Source organism: Artemia franciscana, chromosome 21 (genome assembly GCF_032884065.1).
Source record: "Artemia franciscana chromosome 21, ASM3288406v1, whole genome shotgun sequence".
Lineage (NCBI taxonomy): Eukaryota > Metazoa > Arthropoda > Branchiopoda > Anostraca > Artemiidae > Artemia > Artemia franciscana.
In genome coordinates, this window is record NC_088883.1 from 21,572,734 (window position 1) to 21,598,417 (window position 25,684).

Consider the following 25,684-nt stretch of genomic DNA (forward strand, 5'->3'; position numbering starts at 1 on the left):
TCCTCATTTTCTGATTTCCTTAACTGTCATCATTACTTTAGTTATAACTAATTATAATTATCACAAAGTTTTTTTTTCAGAACTGTTTGTTTTTATTCTATAAGGTAGAAGCAGTGTGTTGGTTGTATGCTACTTTTGCAGTTAGTCGATAATACTCAAGAGGAGGGACATGTTTCTTGATAAAGGATATTAGTAACTGCAACACGCCATTTCATATCTTGGATGGAGTACTTTAGCTAAATTGTTGAAAGCTCTAATAGCCGTTCACTCTGATCTGGTGAGTAGTATCCCTTACACAGATACAAGTGCACAGTATCCCCAGGATCCCTTCAACGAACACAGGTGCAAAATATACCATTCCTACGACTCACAAAGCATTATATCAGCTTCCGGCTATCGAAATTATTATCAATTAATAAAGATAGTTTAATTAAGCAACAGGTCTAAAAGGAATTTTGACGAGGACTGTAATATACAAGAGGTTCGTAGTCTATATAGTTTTTGTTGTATGCAGAGTATACGAGGACTGCTTTGCGCATAATTTTAGCCTATCAAGACGTTTAAAACCCCTTTAGTTACCGAACTGTTTGTATATCATTTTTAGTTTTACAATCAGCCCACCCATCTAGCTATTCTCAAACATTTGAAATCTTTTATTTTTATTAATGATTATTTATTATCGAGATTGATTATTTATTATTGGTTATTGATTACTGACTATTGGTTATTTATTATTGATTATCGATGTCAATTATTGGTCATTGATTATTGATTACTGATTATCGATTATTGATTATCGACTATTGATTATTGGTATTTGATTTTTTTATTTTGTTTTTGAACTTGGAATTGTTTCGCACTGGGAATTTCTTTGGAACTTCGAATTTCTATTTCAATTTGAATTTTCTATAGAACTTCGAATTTTTTGAACTTAGAATTTTTTTAGCATAGAAGTTTTTTGGAACTTAGATATTTTTGAAACCCAGTTTGCTGACCTAAGGAATTTTTTTAACTTAGATTGGCGCAAGTTATTATCATTAAACGAAGTGAACTCAATAGGTTTTCAAGATGCTTGGTGTTTTGATTGTGAATATATTGGCGTAAGGAAGTCTTCGTGTGGTGTAATTCTTGAGTGTGCGTTTTTATTACTCAGTATGGACTTCGCTGAATTGTAATGCTATCACTGGCATGTGTATTATAATATACATGTCTACAATACAGACTTATAGAGTAGTTTTTTAAGATGATTGAATCATAAAGGGATTTACAATCGGATGATCTCCTCCCAATTCTATGAAGGTGAAAAGGAACTGAATACTATTCAAGATGAAGAAAAATAAATAGGTTTGTATTGAGTTGAAGCGTTGTTTACTTAGGAAAATGTGCCTACGGATAAGTTTTTAATTGGAAAGTGCCAGCCAAATATACGGCATATCAGTTTGGAACACTTTGAGTATCCCAAATTTCTGTATTGGATACAAAACCCTGAGGACAAGATACGATTCTGTAGTTTATGGATTCCAAGAGACATTCCGTCTCGGGATATGGGCAGAAGACATTCTAAGAGGAAGAACGAAACTTATAGTATAAATTGGGACCGCCCTAAGTGGCTGATGAATGGTGATAAGTAACAAATGTTTTATCTGTATATGTATTTTCCTATTAATAATAAACAAGTTTTAACTTATATTTTTTATCTTAGTTCTTTTGGTTGGGGGACTTCCTGTTTTTTTTTCCTTTTTAAAATCTTTTTTATGTCTTAAAATGACGTTACATGTACTTATAATAGAGTTCAGAATGATAATGTTGTGAATAAGGATGGTTGATTCATAGAAAAATATGAGTGCTTCTACTCTTTCGGAAATTGAATGTCCCAGTGGCAATGAAATGAAGCCAATTGTCATTGTCTATTGTCATAGCAGAGTCATAGCCAGAGTGCCTATTGTCACAGCAAAAATGCCAAGGGGAAATCGGATAGTCCTCGAATGGGATGATAATGCTCACAAGATTATGAATACCATTGAGGATAAAAGCAAGGAGATCACTAATTCCACAAAGGACATTGAATAAATTCAATAGGATGTAAAACATCTGTGTACGTTAATAGTATCATTGATAGTTTACCATTAGATACCATCATTGAACAGAATAATAGCAATGATTAAATGTGAGACGAGCTTGTAAGTGAAGCCATGTAAAAAATTTCATGCATGACCCCGATATGAAATAAGTCCCATCTCAAGATAAAATATGATAGATTATTTTTTTTGGAACGGACTCAAATTATTCAATTTTTTTATATGATAATATTCTGCAAGCCTTTATTTAAAAGAAAAAAATACTTACTTGCATTACTCCGTTATGATTTCAATTATTTTTCGATACAATTTTTGTATCGAAACAATTTTTTATTTTACAATGTCTCGAAATAACTATATATTTATGAACTGAATAGGCTACTGTTCAAGATGAAGAAAAATAACTTTTTTCAAAAGTTTAAATTTTTAACGAATGAATTTTCATTTTGGGGGTTTATTTCTTTTTTTCCTTTTCTAAAAGATTTCGCTTATTTTAAATTACTTTTGTTATGCTGTTATGATTTTCCATTTTCGTAGTAAATATTTCACTTATTTTCAATTTTTGTAGAGGAAATTTACAGATTTTTACATTTTGTCACAATACTTTTCAATATTTTGTCTGCAAAAGCAAAATTTAAAATTCTTAAAGTGAAATCACAAATTTAAAGTTTTGTCTAGCAAAATCATGTATTTTCTGTTCATTTCGTATTGTTTTTATTTTCAATTTTTACCATTTACCATTTTTTATTACTTTCAACTTTTGTTGAAAGAAATTTAAATTAAAATTTAAGTATTTTTGCCAAAAAAACACAATTTTCTTAGCTTTTGTCCAGCATGTGAGGCAACCTATTTTTAATTACTGGATTATTGAAAAGAAAATGAAAGTTTGAAAACTTTAAAGTCAGAACTGGGAAATAAAATTTGGGTCAAAAGAAAGTATAAAGTGAATATAAGGCTACTAGATTGTAGCAGGAGTGTGTATAGATTTCCCGGGCATGTTGTTAGGATACCCTTTCATTAATATTTAATTAAAAATCAAACTCAAAAGAAAGATTAAATTAGTCTGGAAAGAAACTAAAAATTAACTAGGCGATGATTAGGTTTTAGCAGGGGTGTTCGCTGATCTATCGCGCGTGTTGTTAGGACCATTTTAATTAGTATGTGTTTAAAAATTAGAATTGAAAGAAAGAGAAAATTAGGTTCGAAGGAAAATATAAAATTTAACAAAGATGGTTCGACTGTAGCAGGGGTATGTGTGGATGTATCATTCTTGATTCAAGGAGGCATTTTCGCTAGTACCTACATAAAAACTGAACATAAAAGAAAGATGAGAAAACGAGTTGAAACAGAAAATAAAATTTATGAGAGGTAATTAGAGTGTAGGATGGGTGTACGCAGTTCACTACAATTTGAATAAAACTAGATTTGAAAGAAAGATAAAATCAGTCTCGATACAAAAGTCAGATATTATATGAATCAAACAAATATTTCCATGGAGGACGATAAGGGTTGCAGTTTGGAGAGGAAATCATTAGTAAAGTCCTTATATTTATATTATTGAAGCGCAAAATAGGGTTTCTTCTATTCTGGGAGGGGGAGGTGACACTTGCAACCGTATGAGCTTCTAATACGCTAATACTTAATTCTCTTAATTAGTTCAAACATATATTGCCTTCCATCGGGAAGATTTTCTGCTTGGAAGGGGAGGGGGGTCCAATGGGTGAACTTTCAAACAACTATAAATTGAAAGCTCTAGCGTAGTTTTAAGGTTCGAAAGTAAATGGAGGCCAGTCACCACCTTACGTACACTTTTTTGCTACACAGCCCCCCTTTAGACCCCAAGACGTAACCAAAACTTGGACACTTATTTTGTAATGATGGTCAAGGGATCTACCAACAGCCCTGTAAATTCTATGAATTACTAATTGCTTAGACACGTTTTGTAGTAAAAATTGTGGAATATTTGGCATTGGATGCTTAATTGGCTCAAGACCTTCAGGGATCGTTCTCTAGAGTAGTGGCATCACAAATGTTTCTGGGAGATGTGGTAAACAGTACTTATTCCAATATGCTCTGAAATAACTGAGTTTGTATCATTTTGTTGTAGAAAAAATTATTTTATATAGCTGTGGTTGGAGGTGACCCTCTTTTTACTTATTCCTTCTAATGCTATTAATTGAAGAACTTTTTTCATTATATTCTATTGGATTGTAATTGTACTTGTGAAGACTGCTTCCATGACACTACTACTACTACAACTACTAACAACTCATCACAGCACCAAGTCACCTGAGGCCAATACAGCTACGAACGCTCTTCCTCCATTCTAATCTATTCAAGGCCTGCATCTTTAAACCCTCCCCGGAAATTCTCATTTTCCTTAAATATTTCTTTATGACAACCTCCCACCTCAAGCACCGACGACTTGTTTTCCACTTAGCCCCTGACGGTTGGCCGAAAATGGCAGTCCTCGGTAATACGTCATCCTTTATCCGTAGAACGTACCCAAGCCATCCCAACCTTTCTCTCATTATAGCCCTAGAAAGTGAGATTGAACCGCACTTTTTGAACCACACTTTTCGTACCGTTTGAAATACAAACATTCAGCAGGTTACCTAGAACAATCCATTGGCAATTTCTCTGGAAGACATCTAGCAAACCATCATCTGCTATTCGGTTCACCAGTGATTCAGAACCATATTTGACCACTGTCATCACTGTAGCTTCCAATTTTCAAATCTTGGTTTGCAGACTTGTCTTCCTATTCTTCCAAACTTTTTTCAACTGTTAAAATCGTCCTAAGATTTGGCTATTCTCATCCTAACAACTTCATTGCTCCCACCGTCTTTACTAACAATTCTACCAAGGTAAGTAAAACTGTCCACCTTATCAACCTTTTCGTTGCCCAACGTCACCTTTTCATCTTTACTTATTCCTAGTGTAAGTGACTTAGCCTTCTTGACGTTGATTTTCAAACCTATACTAGCACTTTGAACTCGCAAAACCTCTATAAGTTGATTCATTTTCCTCACACTTTCATCTAGGCTGCTCAAATAATCAGCCTAATCTAATTCCAGGGACATTTTTCTTTCCCATTTGATTTCATGTTCTCCCATTGCCTTTTCTGTGGTCCTTCAGACAAACTCCTTCAGAAAATTTTCCATATAAAGGGGGATACAACACAACCCTGCTTAACTCCTGATTTAGTACAAAACCAGCTGCTAACCTCATTTCAAACCTTAACTGCAGCAGTCTTAGTCTCTTAAATAGCACTAATCACTTTAATCCATTTGTATAGTATAGCATACAAGGATAATAGCTTCGCTAAAACTCTTTTATCAACAGATGCTTGCTCACAATGTTTAAAACTGAAGATCAAAGGTGTTTGATAACTCAGGCACTTCTCAATTATAAAGCTAAGAGTGAAAATTTGGTTGACCGATCCTCTACCCTTTCTAAAACGGAACTGTTCTTCTCTTATCACTTTGCTTGCAGCATCGCTCAGTCTAATAAGTATCATATTACTAAGTAATTTTCCACCTAAAGACATGTCTCTTGACATGTCTCTTGAAAAAGCTTAAAATAATTTTGATGGAAATATTTCTTAGATTGAGACTTAATCTTTGTTATTTTGACCCTCACCTCTGGATTAAAATAGCTGCATATCCTACCTTGGGCCAATTTGGTGAATGGAAGGGAAAAAGCCATTTTAAAAGGCTGCTACAATTTGGTATTCATCATGGTTGCAGCAAACGCCAAAGCCTAGTAAAGAAGGAGTTTAGCCCATAGTAACTAAAAATAGAAAATGCGCTTTGAAAAAACCTGCCAAGTGTCAAAGAATTGCCATTTCAAGTTGTTTCAGGCACGGTAAGCATTTCTTCGACAACTCTTAGCAGTAACAGTTTTTCTGAAAAGAGATTGATATAAATTTAGAAGCTGCCTGAAACCTCATGAACATTGTGTTAGTTCGAAAAGGAAACTATACCATTGAAATTACCATAGCCAAAAGCTTCATTTAGGAAATCTACAGCCCCCCTCTTGAGCAACAAGGAAAATCTCATTGACTCAATGGAAGCATTTATGCGTCTCCTTCTTGAAACTTTTTCCTCGCTGCTAGTGGGGCACTAACAAAAAATTAAACAGAAATATTTATGGGCTCGTTTGAAAGAAAATTAATGTGTGTAATGCTTTTTGCAAGTAAAAATGGAAAATTATGTGATAAAATGTATTTTTTAACAAAATACGTCATCATTTGCAAGATGATGCAATGCACGCGTCTTTTAACTAGATGTAATGGCTTGCGACGAATTAACATAGGACTTTTGCTATGATAGGAAGGCTAATCTCATTGGTCCATTGATTATCCTATTAACAATTGAAGACTAGAGGGTGAACAAAACATACTTTGATTTACTTGAGTCCCGTTATTGAATGTACTATTATTTTCAAAAGGTATTTGATACTCGCTATAATATTTAACCAGAATGAAAATATTGAAAAAGTTTTGAAAATTTTGAAATTTTTCAATGAAAATTTTTCAATGAAAAATGAAAATTTTTAAAATTTTCAGAAAAATCTGAAAATTTTGATTGGATGTCCCTCGGCGAAATAGGTAAGTGAGACGAGGCTGCTAACCCTCCAATCAATTTTGACTCTTAAAAGGGCATAGAATTTTCAATTAAAAATCGATTGAGTTTGTTCCGAAGCTTCTTCGGCAACTCCTTCCATACGAAGTACCTTTTAGAAAAGAAAAGAAAAGAAAAAAATTAATAATGCACTGTGCCCGGTTTGCTCTTTACTTAGGCGGTGCTCTGATACTACGTAGGCCTTTGATATACTCCTTAAGACAGAGTCCATCAAAAGGATGGACACAAATACTGGGCTTGTCACCATACATACAACGCAACCTGGCTTGACACCTAATTCAATATAAATACAGCTACTAATGTCATTACCCACTCCGACCGCATCAACGTTATTATCGTATATATCACAGAAAAATTAATATATTGATTTGGTATCAAGCTGTTCGTGGTAACGAAATGTTCAAACTGTTCGTTACTGTTCAAACTTGAAACGACTCGGCTCAGACGTAACCGAAACGCTAAAAATTGAAATTTCGATCTACATAGATATATAAAAGGAATCGACTTTTTATGTCAATTCCAAATATATAAGATTTAGAAAGTTTTGTTTGTCCCATCTAAAGTTATGAACCTGAGAATATTTGCCTGATTTTCTAAAAAGGGGCAAACACCCCAAAAAAGTCAAAGAATCCTTTTGAAAGTCGCGCCACCAGATTCAGCGTATTGGAGATTCCCACTGTATAGTTTTCAAGCTCTCATGCGCCAAAGTAGGGAATTTGGTATGTTTTACCAGAACAAAGATTATTGATATATTTTTCTTGTATTTTGTTGTTTGTTTTTTCCAGTGGTGATCAAACCAACAGTCCTTGAATATCAGAAGAATGCTGATTCTATGCAAAATTAAAAGATCTGTCGCCAATTTTAAGCGACGAAAAAGATGGAAGGGCAACTAGCCCCCTTCCCACGTGCATTTTTTCTCCAAAGTAATCAGATCAAAATTTTGAGGTTGCAATTTTGTTCAGCATAATGGAGAAGTCCGATAACTATGCGTTTGGGAATAATGTGACCCTCCCCCGCAAGTCCTTGGGGAAAGGCCTGTAAGCTGTGAAATTTGCCCATAGTATTATTTGCATAGTATATGTTATTGGGAAGTACAAAGGCACTTCTCACGGAGGAGACTTTTCGCTTTGGGGGGGGGGGGATTTCAACCAAGTAAACTTTTGATGGAAATTTTAAACTTTAGAATTTCTCAGAATTCGTATACGAAACTCTTTTCATGTGTCTTATTTTCTCTTCGCCGGCTCAATTTCACATGTGGCGATTTTTCAGCGTAATATTCAAGGGAAATTCCCATTGCGGTTGGAACTGTCCGGAGGGATTTTTCATGAGGGAGGGGGCTGAAGAAAATCTTTGATAGGTGTTTTCATAGAGGATGGAAATGTTCCAGGAGATTTTAACACAGATATTGCGTTGAAAGAACTCTCCATGGAGCTTTTCTTGTCGAGGGAACTGAAGTTTGAATAGAGGAGGAACTGGAACTACTTGTATTATTTGAAACATGGTCAGAAATTAAATAGAAAACAGATTTTTATAACTGAAAGTAAGGTTTTCAGAGTTCAGATTTTCAGAGTTTTTTTTCAAAAATAAATATAAATTGAAATCACAATAGTCTTATTCCCTCTTGAAAGGCTCTAAGGCCAAGAAACAGTATTAAAACTGAAAACAAACAGAAATTGTTCTTTTTATGAATATTTAAAGCGTTGCTTCGTCCTAACTACCTTGCTCCTTATGCTAAAGTTTGATTTCATGTCCTAATTCTCTAAGAACGACTCCTGGAACGCAAGGGCTGTTTAATTAAAATCAGACGATTTTTTAAATGGATAACAAACTTCAGCGCGTAGAGTGAGTTACTTAGGAGGGAGCAGCCCCCTTATAAACGGAATAATTTCTGTTTGTTTTAAGTTTAAATGTCGCTCTTTACTTTCAACTCGTTTTTTCTTTAATACCATACAAGAATAAAGCTCATCTATCAGCTAAACTAAACGCTTGCTTTTAATCTATAAAACTGAGGACTAAGGGGTCTGATGACTCAGGCACATCTCTAACTCTACATAATCTCTAAGTCTAAAAAGTATCGTCTTGCTAAGTAGTTTGCTTCCGACAGAAACTAAGCTAATGCCTCTATAATTACCAATGTCGCTCTTAGCACCCTTTTTATAGAGGGGTCTAGTTGAAGTTTTCCTAAAATCGCTAGCTACTTCCTTTTTACAAGAATTATATTCGTAATCTTCAGCAATTTATATCTAACTTAGCAACCATCATATCTAAAAACTCCTTTCCTGTAATTTCAACTAATTGTGCATATTTTTTTTTAGTCGTTTTAGTGCTGTCATTAATTAGTCCTCGCAAAATAAGATATGTTTTCGCTTCCAAAGCGTCTTTAAAAATTTCTTTCTTGATATCTTTTCATGTAATTTTATCACAATTTAACAGATTTTAAAATGTTTTGCCCTTCTCTCTTAAACTTTTCACGTATCAATTATTGTGGCCCCGCTACTATCTTTATCTAGAACAAGTCCGGATTGACTGTTCCTTCTCAATTTTTTACCATGTCATTGCAATATTTTACTATTAGCCCGTTCTGCTGCATCTTCCAGATCTTTAGTAATTCTATCCACAGCCTTAACTTCAAACCTCCTTCGTTCATATTTCTTACATTCCACTCATTTTCATACGATCTATCACTGAAATATCTCTCGTACAAGCCCCTCCTTCTCTCCACTAAACTGAAAGCATATTCAAATAAAAATGCACTGTGCAATGCATGTATTTTATTCTATTGAAATTTTCAATTCAAAACTATTCTCCAACTTAAAACTTATTTATTTGAAACGAGAAAAGGCCAAAACAAATACTAACTCAACTCAAAAATTTGAAAAACCTTAAAACAACCTTAAAGGTCGTGACTGATTGGAAGCTTCTTGAACATTTGAAGCATCAGAAGATGCAGTTTTTCGTTCTGGACTCTGTAGGGGTTGCTGATTTGAAAGAGGTCTGTCTGAAAAGTCTTTTCTTTGGTGTACTCTGAAAATAAAACATAATTAGTCATAATTTATAATTTGAACTTTAGGCTTAGATTCACCATTAAAATTTAAAATTTCAGTTTTAAGGTTTTCCCTACAGACAGCCTTGCTTAACCATACGATTTTTTAAAACATCTGTCATATTTTTTATAGTGACTGGATGTAATTCCCAAATTACAATATTGAGAAAGCTACTGTTTGAGAGATACCATGAATAAAGAGAAAATTGCAGCAAACGAAAAGGAACTTTTATATCTTTTCTTATTGATCTTAATATCGCGACCAGGGTTGCTACCGTTGGTAATTTATCCCCAAAGCTGGTGAGTTTTCACTCCCTTAGTGATTTTCTTTGTTGACTTTTGGCGAAATGTTGCTGATTTTTGGTGATTTTTCTAGTTAAATGATAGTAATTTTGTATTGTTCTCGTGGCAGCCTTGATTACGACAGTGCCCATTCAAGGTTTTGATGGCTATTGGTTAAGACGGGCACGGAGGTCTGGTATCTTTTCCATGTACCATCTCCTAATAAAAAGGCTAGTTAATGTAAGAAAAGACATAATCTTTTCCAATCACCTTGTATATGAATAAAGGCTAAGAACTACCTATTGTCTATAATTTTGAAATTTCTTCTCAAGGTGGCAGAATCACGATGACTCTTAGTACGTTGAATAACACAGCTTAAAGCATTACTTATTTAGTAAAAAGAGTCTAAAGGATTCAATGATCTTTAGAAAAATATTACTACCAATGATGAATTAGATGAATATGTGAGAGTTCAAAACTACTAACAGTTACTTAGAGACTTGCATTTCTTAAGCTTTAAGATCACTTGATCAGTGGAAGTTGACGACACTATAAATGTACAAAAATGAAACGCTATAAATATAGGATTTTAAAGAGTTTTTGTATTTCTAACAAATAAAATTTGCATTTTAATCCTAAAAGTTAGTTAAAGTCTGCCATTTTCACCAAAAATCCAATTTCCACCAGAGTTTACACCCGTAGGCTTTGAGGCGTCGCAAAATCTGTACTTTTGGATAATAATTGGGCAAATCTTGATTAAGTTACCCAAGGTATTCTCCACTCAAATGATGACCATGTTTATTGTAAAATTGTACTCAATTTTAGTTAATTAAAGGTTAAAAGTTAAAAAGGTTAATGAGAATTGTCTGGTTTAAAACTCAGAATTAAAGGCCACACAACAGATTATTTTGTTTTAAGTAATCTCAAATTAGAAAGCTCCCAATCGCAGCTAAAAACTTTCCTACCAAAAATTCCTTTGTGTTTCTAGCTTTATATCGAACCCACATTGTAGCGTTATAATGAAAGAAGGACTAGTATGGTCAGATAACGTTTACAGATGACGGATAAAAAGGTCCCATAATAAGTTGCCTTTTATGATAATAAGGTACCCTTTTTAGGCTTCACTGTGGATGCAAACAAAGGGCATAAAAGAGTATGGCAACTTCATAGGTAGAGGTAAAGTATAAAACTTTGAACAAACTGGGTGGAAGATCAGCATATTGCAGCTGTAAGGGTGATACGGCTTATTGTTAAATAAAACTATGGTTTGGTCTCATAAAGGAAAAGAATAACTGTTGGAAATTCCAAATATGCAAGATTAACCCTAAAAATGTAGGAACAGTCACTCTGAACCTATAGTTATTTATACTGAAATTTAATTTTAGATTTATGGAAAACAATATATTAGAAAATATACCCGTTAAAATTTTATAACGAAAAAGTCCTAATGTTTCTAATACCTCAAATAATGCAAAATTTATAATTTCTTCATAAATCGTATCAGCATTCGAATTTAAATACTTCAATATTACCAACCAAAAAGAAGACAATAATTTTTGATAACTTACAGGAAGAATATCCGTCAATTATAGCCTGAGAGTACTACTTGTGCTGAACTATTTCATTTAATTCACCAATTATTTTTGGCACTTTAATATGCCCTCAATGAAATTTGACAAAGTTTATCTACCGAAAAAGATTGCCGTTTTTCACCACATTATACCACCTATATAGTAGAAATGATTTCAACAGGCTTTTACGTTCGTGTGCATGGCTAATTACTACTACTACTGCTAACAACTCATCGCAGCACCAAGACACCAGAGGCCAACACAGCTACGCACGCTTTCCTTCCATCCCAATGTATTCAAAGCCTCCCTTTTTACACCCTTCCAGTATATTCCCACTCCCTTTAAATCTTTCTTTATGGCGTCCTCCCACATCAAGTGAAGAAGATGTGCTTTCTGTTTAACACTAGACATTTGGTCGAAAAGAACAACTTTTGGAAATCGGTCGTCCTTCATCCACACAACCATTTCAGCCATCTCATCCTCTCTTTCATTATAGCCCTAGAGAACGGGATTGGGCCACATTTTTTGTACAGCCTACTGTTCGAAATACGGTCTGTCAGCTGGTTACCCAGAACGATCCGTAGACAATTTGTCTGGAAAACATCTAGCAATTCTTCATCCACTTTTTGGAGCACCCACGCCTCAGAGCCATATTTAACCACTGGCATCATTGTAGCTTCTAATATTCTAATCCTGGTTTACAGACTTATCTTCCTATTCTTCCAAACTTTTTTTTAGCTGGGAAAAAACACCCTGAGCCATGGGTATTCTACTTTTAACATCTTAACTCCTCCCCACGTATTTACTAACAATACTATCAAGACAAGTGAAGCTGCCCATCTGATCAATCTTTTCATTACCCAACGTCACCTTTTCATCTTAACTTATTCTTAGTCTTAGTGACTTAGTCTTAGTCTTCTTAGCATGCATGGCTATGCAAAATTTATAATTTAAGATTAGGTTTAAGCTAAGCACCACCAAATATAAAGTTTGTTCAAACAGTTTAAAAATAATTTATTCAATAATTAAAAATAAATGATGTGTTAAAGAAGCTGTCTTCATAGTAGACAAACTAACTGATGACGAGGAAGAGACTGAAATGGTTATAACTTCTCCTGATAGGTGGGGAAGTGATGAATAAAAATGTAGCTAGGAAAACAAAAAGTCCTTCAATAATATTTCAAGTGATATTGCAGGGACGATAGAGCAATATCAACCATAGTTCCGTAACAGAAGGAGTAGCTGGAGATAATCCATCCAATCATTCTCTCACTTCTACTTTGGAGGCTGATGATTTAGACAACGTTCTACTAATCTGTTGCAGTAAAGCAACCCAATCAGTATTACAAGGATATTCTTAAAAAGTCGCACCTACAAAATTTTAACCTTGGAAAAAATAATAAAGGGATATACCAAATGGGAAACAAATAGCAATTAGGAATAACTACCTATACTGGGACAAAAGGTCAGTCACATGATAAACATGACCGAATTTGACGTTTTCTGTAAGTTTTAGGATGAAACTATTTCGTGCTATGATCATATGGGATACACCACTATATGCTTCTCAGAATTGTGACATCAGCGTCATATTAAGCTTTGAAGAACTTGACAGTTCTTGACTCCTCCCCACGTATTTACTAACAATACTATCAAGACAAGTGAAGCTGCCCATCTGATCAATCTTTTCATTACCCAACTTCACCTTTTCATCTTAACTTATTCTTAGTCTTAGTGACTTAGTCTTAGTCTTCTTAGCATGCATGGCTATGCAAAATTTGTAATTTAAGATTAGGTTTAAGCTAAGCACCACCAAATATAAAGTTTTTTCAAACAGTTTAAAAATAATTTATTCAATAATTAAAAACAAATGATGTGTTAAAGAAGCTGTCTTCATAGTAGACAAACTAACTGATGACGAGGAAGAGACTGAAATGGTTATAACTTCTCCTGATAGGTGGGGAAGTGATCAATAAAAATGTAGCTAGGAAAACAAAAAGTCCTTCAATAATATTTCAAGTGATGTTGCAGGGACGATAGAGCAATATCAACCATAGTTCCGTAACAGAAGGAGTAGCTGGAGACAATCCATCTGATCATTCTCTCACTTCTACTTTGGAGGCTGATGATTTAGACAACGTTCTACTAATCTGTTGCAGTAAAGCAACCCAATCAGTATTACAAGGATATTCTTCAAAAGTCGCACCTACAAAATTTTAACCTTGGAAAAAATAATAAAGGGATATACCAAATGGGAAACAAATAGCAATTAGGAATAACTACCTATACTGGGACAAAAGGTCAGTCACATGATAAACATGACCGAATTTGACGTTTTCTGTAAGTTTTAGGATGAAACTATTTCGTGCTATGATCATATGGGATACACCACTATATGCTTCTCAGAATTGTGACATCAGCGTCATATTAAGCTTTGAAGAACTTGACAGTTTTTTGGGAATTGTACTACTATCACGATATCACAGCCTTCCTAGAGATAAAGTGTAGTAGGCCTGGTCAGATGACTTCTTCATTCCTATCGGTGGATGGGTAATGAGCCCTAGAGATTTCTGAACACAAAGACAAATCTACATTTTACAAATAATAATGAACTATAAGAGGCGACAAAATGGCTATGGAAGGTCACTTTTAAATGCCTTGAACACTAAACTTCAGCAAACTTTCCTTAGGCGAACAAATCATACATTTATTGGCTCATCACAGCTGCAAAGTATTTATCCAAGGAAAACTGATATGGTTCTGGTACAAAGCATGGGTGCTAGCTTGTTCATGGATATGCCTTCAAAATCAATCTGTATAGTGGGTGAGCAAAGGATGAACAACAGCCAGCATTACCCCTTGGTTCAAAGGTGGTCATACATATGTTCTCTATTGTTCAGAAAGTATCCCATCACAAAGGCTTCTTTGGTAGCTTTTTCATAAGCCACAATTTCCTCGCCCAGCTTCACTCGCATGGAATTCGTGCCACGGTCAATGTAGGTTAAGATTGCTTGAAGGGATGTTGTCTCGAAGAAACCAAAGCTATTGAAAAAAAAGATTGTTGTTTTTAAATCTACATGTCGGACCGAGTAGTTTTGGCTATAAAGTGAAAAGATAGCAGAGTTTTGTGTGTACATTTCTAGAAAGTGGATAGCTGCTTGTTCGGCAAATGTACTGCTTTGTTTTGAGTATTTTGATTTTATGTATTTTAATGAACATGAATTAAACAAGAATTCTCAAAACGTGGTATTTTGGATGATTTGAATCAGAGGAAAAGTCTTCCAGGGTAGTTTATCCGAACGACACAGAAGTTCAAATTTAAATTTGTTGCTATGTCAAACTAAAATCAGTTGCCTGCAAAAATGTTCAATTATATAAGTGATATAACATTTCATTTCGATGCATTTGCTATGTCGATCGAGGAGGAGTCAGAACCAATTAATAACTACCCAGAATTTCATGAATAGTAATAAAGTAATAAAATCAAATTCTTTATTGTATTTCCAAAGAATAGTTGCACCAAACAATTTTTGACTTTTTTAAAAGGTTGGAAACACTGCAAAGATGACTGGGAGTAGGGGGGCAAAGGCAGCTATAACAGATATCATAGCTGCTGTAGTTATTGCAACCAAATAATTTAATTTGAAATCTTTTATCTCTCTAATACTTTTTCTATATCATTGGTCCTTGGAGGGAAAGAGTGCATTGCACACGGAAAGTGTGTTGGCAATCGAGATTAACATCATCCTGGTGAATAATAAATAGCTCTGGTAAAAAGATTTTGCTGAAGAAAAAGATTATTTCGAAGTCCCAACTATTATTAACAGAAAGTATTGTAAAAGAACTACCTTCTCAAAAACTATTAAAAAAGAAATACTTTGATTGAAAAGCATTCATATTATGTTTTTGTAAAACCAGTTGCTACCCTACCGATACAGATAACTATACTGTCAATTGGAGATGAGAGTATCCACCTTCAATCTATTTGCATTCCAGAAATTGTTCTTAATTGTATTAATTGTTTGAAATCTTCAACACTCATAAGAAACCTTACCTTAATTTACTACCATTCTCTTACAAAGATTATAGCAAACCTCAATCGCTTTAAAATTTTGTAATTACATCTGAAATTTAAAGTTTTTATCTTTTTCTTGTAATGTATAATATATTTTTCATATAAAAAATCGAAATTAAAGCGAACAATTATCAGAGTAGATGTGCATTTACTAAATTGGTTTTTTAAACTTTTGGCAAATGGATGGCAATTAGCGAAGGCGATTGAGAAAATATTTATTTATCAAGATGGATATTCAGAAGTAGGGTTGCCATCTGTAGCTAAAAGCATCTGTAGCAGGGTTGCAATCTGTTGCCATCTATTTTGCACCATTCCATGATGTGTACCACTGTAGCACTTTCTACATTGAATGTAGCACGCTTTCTTTCATATGACCAATTTGAAAATATAGATATATAAAGGGTAATTACAAGATGTGTCTCACATCAAAATATATATCACAACATTTTTTGTGCATTGCAACAATTTAAATATATTCAGATACAAGATATGTGTCTTTGTGCATATTTTCCAATTCGGCGCTCTGATCAAGTCAGAATATATTTTTGTTCCTTTACATTAGAAAGATTAAGAAATTGACCAACCTAAATACACTTAAAAGAGCCATGCAAGTGCCATGGCACAAGCTGCGACACGTACAAAAAATTTAAAGTGGAACTGAATTGTAATCAAACTTTACTCCAAACTGTAACATTGAAAATTGCTGTGTAGCACGCCCAATTAGGCAATTGTAGCAACTAAGAAACTGGCCGTATCGCCAATCTTGGTCAAAAGATGTTGGAGCAATTTGAATCGTTTTTAAATTAACTCAAGTCATTGGTGGAATATTTTTAATTATCAAAATTCATCCAGAAAGTTGATTTGATAGCCTAGAAATTATTAATTTCGTCCTACGGACAATTCACTCCAATACCTATCATTTAGTCAAGCTAGCCCATATAAATAGCCGAGAAAATTTATATAATCCTGGACTGAAGGGACTGGATCAATTTTCAAGCAAACACATTTTTTGGAACAAAAACTCTAAAACAGGAAAATGGTAAAATTGCAGATTTTGGCTGCTATTTTATTATATTGGAAAGTTTTTGAATTTCAACGAATGAAACTCTATTGGATACGTCAAGGTTTTAACTATTAAGTTTAAGCATCGAATTCTGCATTATGGAAGGCTTTTGAAGATTTCTTCTCGTCTCTACCCTTAAACTTTGGCAACGTTTATGTTGCCAAATTTTTACTTGTAGTGACTTCTGTTCATTTCAAATTTGATTTGAACATCCAATTTAAGTTTTATTGTTGTATCTTTGTTTTCTATGAAAGCTTATTTCATATCGGGTTTGATTTATTTTTATTAGTTATATCTAGTCGTTTTGATCTTGAATTTACTATAGGAATTTATTTCTATTGGTCTTAAGTTTAATATGGCTCTTTACTTTTCTGTGAAGAAATTCTTTCTCTGTAAGTTTTAATTAATTTGTATTCGTTTTTGATAGCCAAAGTTTCAAGTTTTTCAACATTCTACTTTCAACACCAAAGCAATTTCAACATCTAAATTTCATCAAAGTATCAAACCATCAAAGTGTTATTTCAACAATAAAGTTACAAAGTTCAACCCCCTCCCTCAACATTCCTTAAAATTATTCACAAGTAGATGTAATAGCAGGTGCAAGCAGTCACAATCTCTGTTACAGGTTGTCGCTAACTGTGCCCGCTATCAGTGTCTCTTCTGAGAGTGTTTTCCAGGACTGACTATGTCAGTTAATTACTGGAAGGTAGAACAAGCTCTTAGCGAGACACACTGTTATAATTGATAGCCAGTTGTTTACTTTTCTTTCCCCTGGGCCAGATTAGTTTCGAATCTAGGCCTTTCGCAATATTCATTTACGAAACAGAGTTTCCGACTTTTTGGTCCATGAATCCCTGAGCATCTAAAAAAGTGTAATTTTTAACTAAAATGTGCCCATCTTGAAATATCAAAAACTAGAGGATTTGTTTTCAGAAGGAACTTTACAAACTACTTTCAAAACGGCAAGTTAAAGTCAAATATAATGAAAACAAAAAACAAAAAAAATCCGAATTCATACAAAATGACTTGTGACAACTCATATGAACATGTAATTCTTAATTCTCTTGCCTTTGAGAATATTCCTTACTTTCGAAATTTCTGGTAAAATCTAGATGATAAAAAAACGAGAAAAAACATTATTTCGTCAAAAGTGAAATTCTTTTTAACAAAATGCATATTGAGTTGTTATTCTGTTTGTCATAAATTTTCAAAATGCGTCCTTGTTTTGCTCTTCTGTATTCCTAATTTCTAAAAGGCATCATTTTATTGCCCTTTTGTGTAATAGTTTCTTGGAACAAGGGAATGTGTCATTTTGACATGGAATGCGTCCAGTTGGCAACCCGGGTACGGCGCACTGTAGAAGAACCTAACCAAACCACATGACTTCTTAACCAAACTACATTGAAATTGAGTAAATTTGCCAAAAGGATACAACAAACGAAAATCTTGCTACCTTACCCTGTAAATATATGTTGCCTTTAATCTGTATTTTTTTCATATATTTTATTTATGTATTTTATGTATTTTCGTTATATAATTTGTTATATTTTGTCTTAAGTTTGTATATGGATTTTTTTTTAACTAGACATGTTTGTAATTGGTTTTAATAGGTACAGCAATTTAACCAGGGTAATTTTTCAAAATAATATTGTAAATAACTCTGGTTCTGTTATTATTATTCTCTTCCACCGTAACAGGGATAGCAAATAGAAGCCCCTACTCTACAATGGAAAGTAGCATGTATGAATAATGCCAACGTTTTGATTTTTTTTTATGATATACTAGCTGTTGGGGTGGATACAGTTGAGAAGGGGGGCTGTTCAACTGGATGCAAAGTCAATTTAGTCCCTTCTTTCGATATTATTTTAAAGTTGTTGTTTTTTCAACGCTGAGGAATAGCCTTTGGTCATGTGATAACTGATTGCGTTCTTGTTTGAACATTACTCTGTATATGAAAGAAGCTGTTCCTTCTTCAACGCCTTGCTCTCTGCGCTAAAGTTTGACTCTTTCTCTCAACTCTGCTTTTTAAAACAGTAAAAACTTTAGCGTAAAGAGCAGGGCGTTGAAAAGGGAACAGCCCCTTTCATATACAGGATAATTTCTGTTCGATTTAAATTTTAATGTCACTCCTTACTTTCAGCTAGAAAAAAAATTGTTTTTCTTATTTAATTTCTGACCGTTTTTTAGTTAATTCATGTTCTGATTTCGGCTCTCCGCAGATGAATAATTAAAGCGAAATTTAAGTATTTATTTAGTTGGCTAAGTGGCTTTTCCGTAGTTCTGATCGAATGATTATGAGAAAAAAGAGGAAGGAGGAGGCCCAGTTGCCCTCCAATTTTTCGGGTACTTAATAAGGCAACTAGAACATTTTGTTTTTTACAAATGTTTTTATTAGTAAAAGATATAAGTAACTTACAAATTAGCTTAAGTAACAAACTTCTATAGTCGTATGTTTTTATTACTTATATGAGAGGGTGCGCCTATTCGTCAATACCTTGCTCTTTATGCTAAAGCTTAAATTTTGTCCCCTGAATCAAAAAGGCCGTAGAATAAATAGTTGAAATTACTGAAAATACTTTAGCGAGTGAGGGTCAGGTACTAAGAGGAGGTGAACCCATCATGTGCGTAATATTTTCTGTTCGTTTTAAGTTTTAATGCTACTCCTTACTTTCAGTTGAAAAAACTTTTTCACATTTATTTTTTCTTTGTTTTTTTTAATTAGTGCTAGAAGATGCTGCGCCCCCTTCATGTAAATCTTCTTCCTCCATGACAAATTCCTCCATGGAAAGTTTTCCCCACATAACCCCCTCTTCTAAACACCTCCTCCCAACCAAAAAATCCCCCTGAAAACATCTGTACACTTCCAATAACCATTAATGCATACAAACACTGGTCAAAGTTTGTAACTTGCAGCCCCTCCCATGGGGACTTCGGGGGAGTAAGTCGTCCCCAAAGACATAGTTATAAGGTTTTTCGACTATGTTGAATAAAATGGTTATCTCAGAATTTTGATCCGACGACTTTGGGAAAAGAATGTGCATGGGAGGGGGCCTAGCTGCCCTCCTAGCTGCCCTCCAATTTTTTGGTCACTTAAAAATGGCACTAGAAATTTTCATTTCCGTTTAAATGAGCCCTCTAGAAAAGTTCTAGGACCACTGGGTCGATACGATCACCCCTGGGGAAAAAAAACAACAAATAAACACGCATGCGTGATTTGTCTTCAGGCAAAAAAATAAGAAATTCCACATTTTTGTACATAGGAGCTTGGAACTTGTAAGTAAGGGTTCTCTGATACGCTGAATCTGATGGTGTGATTTTTATTAAGATTGTATGACTTTTAGGGGGGGGGGTTTCTCCCTATTTTCTAAAATAGGGCAAATTTTCTTAGGCTCGTGAATTTTGATGGGTAAAACTAAATTTGATGAAACTCATATATTTAAAATCAGCATTAAAATGCAATTCTTTTGATGGAACTATTGGTATCAAAATTCCGTTTTTTAGAGTTTCGGTTACTATCTTAGTTATACACTAAAGCTTAAATTTTGTCCCAATTCCTTAAGAATGACCTCTGGGACACAAAGGCCCTAGAATAAATAGTTGAAATAACTAAAAATACTTTAGCGTAAAGATTGAGGTATAACGAGGAGTTATACCCTTCATATGCGTAATAATTTTTGTTGGTTTTAAGTTTTAATACTGATCCTTACTTTCAGTAGAAAAAACTTTTCATATTTATTTTTTTATTGTTTTTTCAAATAATACTAAAAAATCCTGCACCCCCTTCATTGAAATTCTCTTCCCCCAAGAGAATTTCATCCATGGAAATATCCTCCCATGTACCCCCCCCCTCAACTCCCCTCCCTAAACCAAAAAAATCCCCCTGAAAACGTCTGTACACTTCCCAGTAACCATTACTATATGTCAACACAGGTCAAAGTTTGTAACTTGCAGCCCCTCCCACGGGGACTGCGGGGGAGTAAGTCGTCCTTTAAGACATAGTTATTAGATTTTCGACTATGGTGAATAAAATGGATATCTCTTTTGGGAAAAAATGAGCGTGGGAGGGGGCCTAGGTGCCCTCCAATTTTTTGGGCAATTAAAAAGGGCGCTAGAACTTTTAATTTCCGTTAGAATGAACCCTCTCGCAACATTCTAGGACCACTTAGTCGATACGATCAATCCTGGGAAAAAAAACAATAAAAAAACAAAAATCAAATAAACACACATGCGTGATTTTTCTTCTGGCAAAAAATAAGAAATTCCACATTTTTGTAGATAGGAGCTTGGAACTTGTACAGTGGGGTTCTTTGATACGCTGAATCTGATGGTGTGATTTTCGTTAAGATTCTATGACTTTTAGGGGGTTTATCATAAAGACAAAAAACCAAACAGCCATTAAATCGTTTAGACTGGGGCTAAATGAAGATGTATAGATGCCGTTGTGTAATGAGAATATTAACCATGTCTAAAATGTATAGCTTTACTTATCTATTTTGTGTTTTTTGTAAAGATGGTCGATGGAGTAAAAATGTTAAAAGTAAAATAGTAAGGCCTGTGATGTTTTTTTTTACAGTTGAAAAAAGTTAAGAAGAATAGTGTGTCCGTAGATAAATCTACGAACCAAAATAGAATCTTGGAAAATTACAGTGATGACAGTGGCAAAAGGTGGTTCTGAAATATTGGCACTCTGAAAGACGATGGAAGATATGTTTGATATTATATAGAGGGGTTGCCTTTAGATTCCTTTGATACCTTTTTGACTGTATTTAACTGTAGTGTTTTTAACTGTATTTTAAACTAAAGGGTTTACAAAACGTATTTCTATCCCACTTTGTATGGCTATAATGACATAAAAATCGAGATGGCTAGGATAAGTTCTTCGGGTGAATATCATTCCAGAAACTGGTCATTTTTGGCCAACCATATAAAGCTAAACAAAAAGCAGGTCGATGTCGAATAGGATGGGAGGATGTGATTAGATATGATTTCAGGGAAATTAAAATATATTGGGAACGTGTAAAGCGGAAGCTTTGAATAGACTGGATTGGAAAAAGAGTGTGCGTGGCTGTGTTGGCTTTAGGTAACTTGGTGCTTTTCTAGTTAAATTGTAAGTTTTTTTCCAGTATCTAGTGTGAATTTATTCAAACTAATAGCACTTAATGGGTAGTTTTAGTTTATTTATTTAAAATCGCCCCAAAAAACTCATATAGTTATTGAGTACCTAACAATCAAAACTTTTCTCATAGTTTTTGTTTCAATTTACAAGATTTGATTTTTACTAACATTTTGAGCTGTTTGAATCAGTCTTCTCGTATAAAAACTTCTCGCATAACTTACTGACTCATCCTCCTTTAACCTCAAAATTTTTCTCATAAGGCTCATTATGCCCCAACCAACTTTTCCACCTCTCTGCTGCTGAGATTTTTAATATAATGTTTCATTCTACACGGAAAATACTCTCCTAGCGAGAGGAGTGGTGCCAACATTAAAGATAACCCCGGAAATGCTCCTGAAGATCAATAACAATTGGAGATTAGTTTCTAGAATGAATGCACCAGCGTGAATTATAATTGTCTTTAGAACTTTAAAGCTTAATATATGGTTTGTAAATATATTCAAATTAATGGATAGTCTCTGAATTTTGTATGGCTTTACGGCACTTCTTACGTTAAAATTTATGCTTTATTCAGGAAAATGGTAGAAAATAATATGTTGTTACAGCGCTATGTGTGTACATAGCCACAACATATATATATATATATATATATATATATATATATATATATATATATATATATATATATATATATATATATATATATATATATATATATATATATTTTTATATATATATATATATATATATATATATATATATATATATACATACATATATAAATAAAATTATGTATATATATTATATATATATATATATATATATATATATATATATATATATATATATATATATATATATATATATATATATATATATATATATATATATATATATATATATCGATTTCAGATTCAAAAAACTAATCATTTCATGTAAGAATTGGAAACAAATTTAAGAGAAAAACAATAGAGAAGAAAATGAAGCAGAGAAAGAAGACAAAGTATCTTATGTGACTAAGAATGTATTCACCTTTTTTTTTCTTTTTTATTTTGCTGTCACGGTACGGTACTTGAATTAACTACAGTGAAGTCAGCTATAGTTCATGACTGAAAACTTGGACCTCTAATAATCTTTTCAAAACATTTGGGCTAAATGGAGACAAAAGTTAATTTAAATATTTGATTAAGTCACCTATAATAGATTCAAAGGTCCAAGCGATCCAAATTAACACCTGAAAATCAAACAGTTCGTGGTAACCAACTGTAGTAAGGAGCGACCCGGCTCAATAGTAACCAAAACTCTAAAAAATTGAATTATCAATAGCTACATCAAAAGAATCGCATTTTGATGCTGATTTTAAATATATAAGTTTCATCAAGTTTAGTCTTACCCATCAAAAGTTACGAGCCATAGAAAATTTGCCTTACTTAAGAAAATAGGGGGAAACACCCCCTAAAAATCGTAGAATCTTAACAAAATGACACCATCAGATTCAGCGTATCAGAGAACCCTACTGTAGAAGTTTCAAGTTCCTATCTACAAAAATGTGGAATTTTATATTTTTTGCCAGAAGACAAATCACGGGTGCGTGTTTTTTTTTTTTTTTTTTTTCCAGGGGTCATTGTATCGACCAAGTGGTCTTAAAATGTCGCAAGAGGGATCATTCTAACGGAAATGAAAAGTTCTAGTGTCCTTTTTAAGCGACCAAATAAATTGGAGGGCATCTAGGCCCCCTCCCACGCTCATTTTTTCCCAAAGTCAACGGATCAAAATTTTGAGATAGCCATTTTGTTCAGCATAGTCGAAAACTACAATAAATATGTCTTTGGGGATGACTTACTTCCCCATAATCCCTGGGGGAGGGGCTGCAAGTTACAAACTTTGACCAGTGTTTACATATAGTAATGGTTATTGGGAAGTGTACAGACGTTTTCAGGGGGGATTTTATTTTTTTGGGGGGTGGGGCTGAGGGGAGGGGGCTATGTTGGAGGATCTCTCCTTGGAGGAATCTGTCATGGGGGAAGAAAAATTCAATGAAAAGGGCGCAGGATTTTCTAGCATTACTACAAGAAAACAATGAAAAATAAACATGAAAACGATTTTTCAAATGAAAGGAAGGAGTAGCATTGAAACTTAAAACGAACAGAGATTATTAGGCATATGAGGGGTTCTAAAAAATACTTTAGCACAAAGAGCGAGGTATTTAGGAGGAGTTATATACCTCGCTCTTTATGCTAAAGTAATTTTAGTAATTTCAACTATTTATTCTACGGCCTTTCTGATTCAGGGGTCATTCTTAAAGAATTGGGACAAAACTTACGATTTAGTGTAAAGAGCGAGGTATTAACGAGGGTACGAACTCCCTCGTATACATAATAAAAATATAAGATTATGAAAGTTTGTTACGTAAGTTAATTCTTAAGTTACGTATATTTTTTACTAATAAAAACGTTCGTTAAAAATTAAAAGTTCTAGTTGCCTTTTTAAGTAACCAAAAAATTGGAGGGCAACTAGGCCCCCTTCTCCACCCCTTATTTCTTAAAATCGTCAAAAATTTAGCCAAAAAAGAATTAAAATACAAATTTCATTTTAATAATTTATGTGCGGAGAGCCAAAACCAAACATGCATTAATTCAAAAACGTTCAGAAATTAAATAAAAAATAATATTTTTTTTAGCTGAAAGTAAGGAACGACATTAAAATTTAAAACGAACAGAAATTACTCCGTATATGAAATGGGTTGTCCCCTCCGCAATCCCTCGCTCTTTACGCTAAAGTCTGACTCTTTGCCACAATTCTACTTTTTAAAATAATTAAAAGCTTTAGCGTAAAGAGCGAGGGATTGTGGAGGGGACAACCCATTTCATATACGGACTAATTTCTGTTCGTTTTAAGTTTTAACGTCGCTCCTTACTTTCAGCTAAAAAAATTAGTTTTTTTTTATTTAATTTCTAGCATAGCATTACCTTTCAGCTATGAAAAGAACGAGAATTATTATTTAACTCATTATCTAGAGGTTCATTTAAAGACGGAGCCCTCCTTACTTTCATTTTAAACACATTTTAAATATTTAAATATAATATGTGTTATTTTTGCATAAGAACTTAGAGTCATTTGTAAATGATGTAAGAAAGGTCAACTCAGATCAGTGGTAGGTACTGCGTACACAGCGGCAGCCGCGCTTGCTCAGCTGAACTTTTTGCGCTTTTTTTTAGCAAGAATCCCTTTTTCTACCTTGATGTGCACTCTATTTAGACATTGGCAGTTTTCAACCCTAATGTTAATACCAGTATCTTTACTTGAAAATAATAATAAATCCAACGGCCACAACTTTTTAGGGGCCGTAGAAACTATAAAATTGGGAATTCTGCAGGGATGCAAATACTTGGTTCATTAAAAAAAAAAAATTAAATAAACTTTCTACTTTTGCATTTTCGTGAATTGGCACTACTAGTTTTGTAGGTATTATCCTCTAAGACGATTGGTTATGAAATACTAGTACTATTACTAACTGCAAAACCAGGCCGTCTGCGACCACCAGAGCTACCCACGCTCCTCTTCTATACCGATTTATTGATGACTTTTCTTTTTACAACTTTCCAGGAAGGTCCATTTCCCTTAAATTTTTTCTTATGACATCCTTTCACCCAAACCGAGGACAACCTTCTTTTTTAGGCCAAGACAGTTGACCAAAAAGAACATTTTTAATTCCAAAGTTTCAGAGAGTGCTTTCAGAGTCTTATTTATCAATAAATGCAGATTAGGAATACGATACTCTTATTCCCCCTCGAAAGACTCCATGGCCAG

The 25,684-nt window shown here is 33.8% G+C and overlaps 1 protein-coding gene across 1 annotated transcript in view; it reads right to left on the reverse strand.

The window, feature by feature from the left end:
• Positions 1-9,526: 9,526 nt before the first annotated feature.
• The window catches only part of LOC136040852 (uncharacterized), a 58,129-nt gene continuing 41,971 nt past the window's right edge, over positions 9,527-25,684 (reverse strand). Inside the window, exon 7 of the mRNA XM_065725224.1 lies at positions 9,527-9,748. Coding sequence (XP_065581296.1) covers positions 9,607-9,748 — 142 coding nt within the window. The 3' untranslated portion in view covers positions 9,527-9,606. The remainder of the gene's footprint in view (positions 9,749-25,684) is intronic.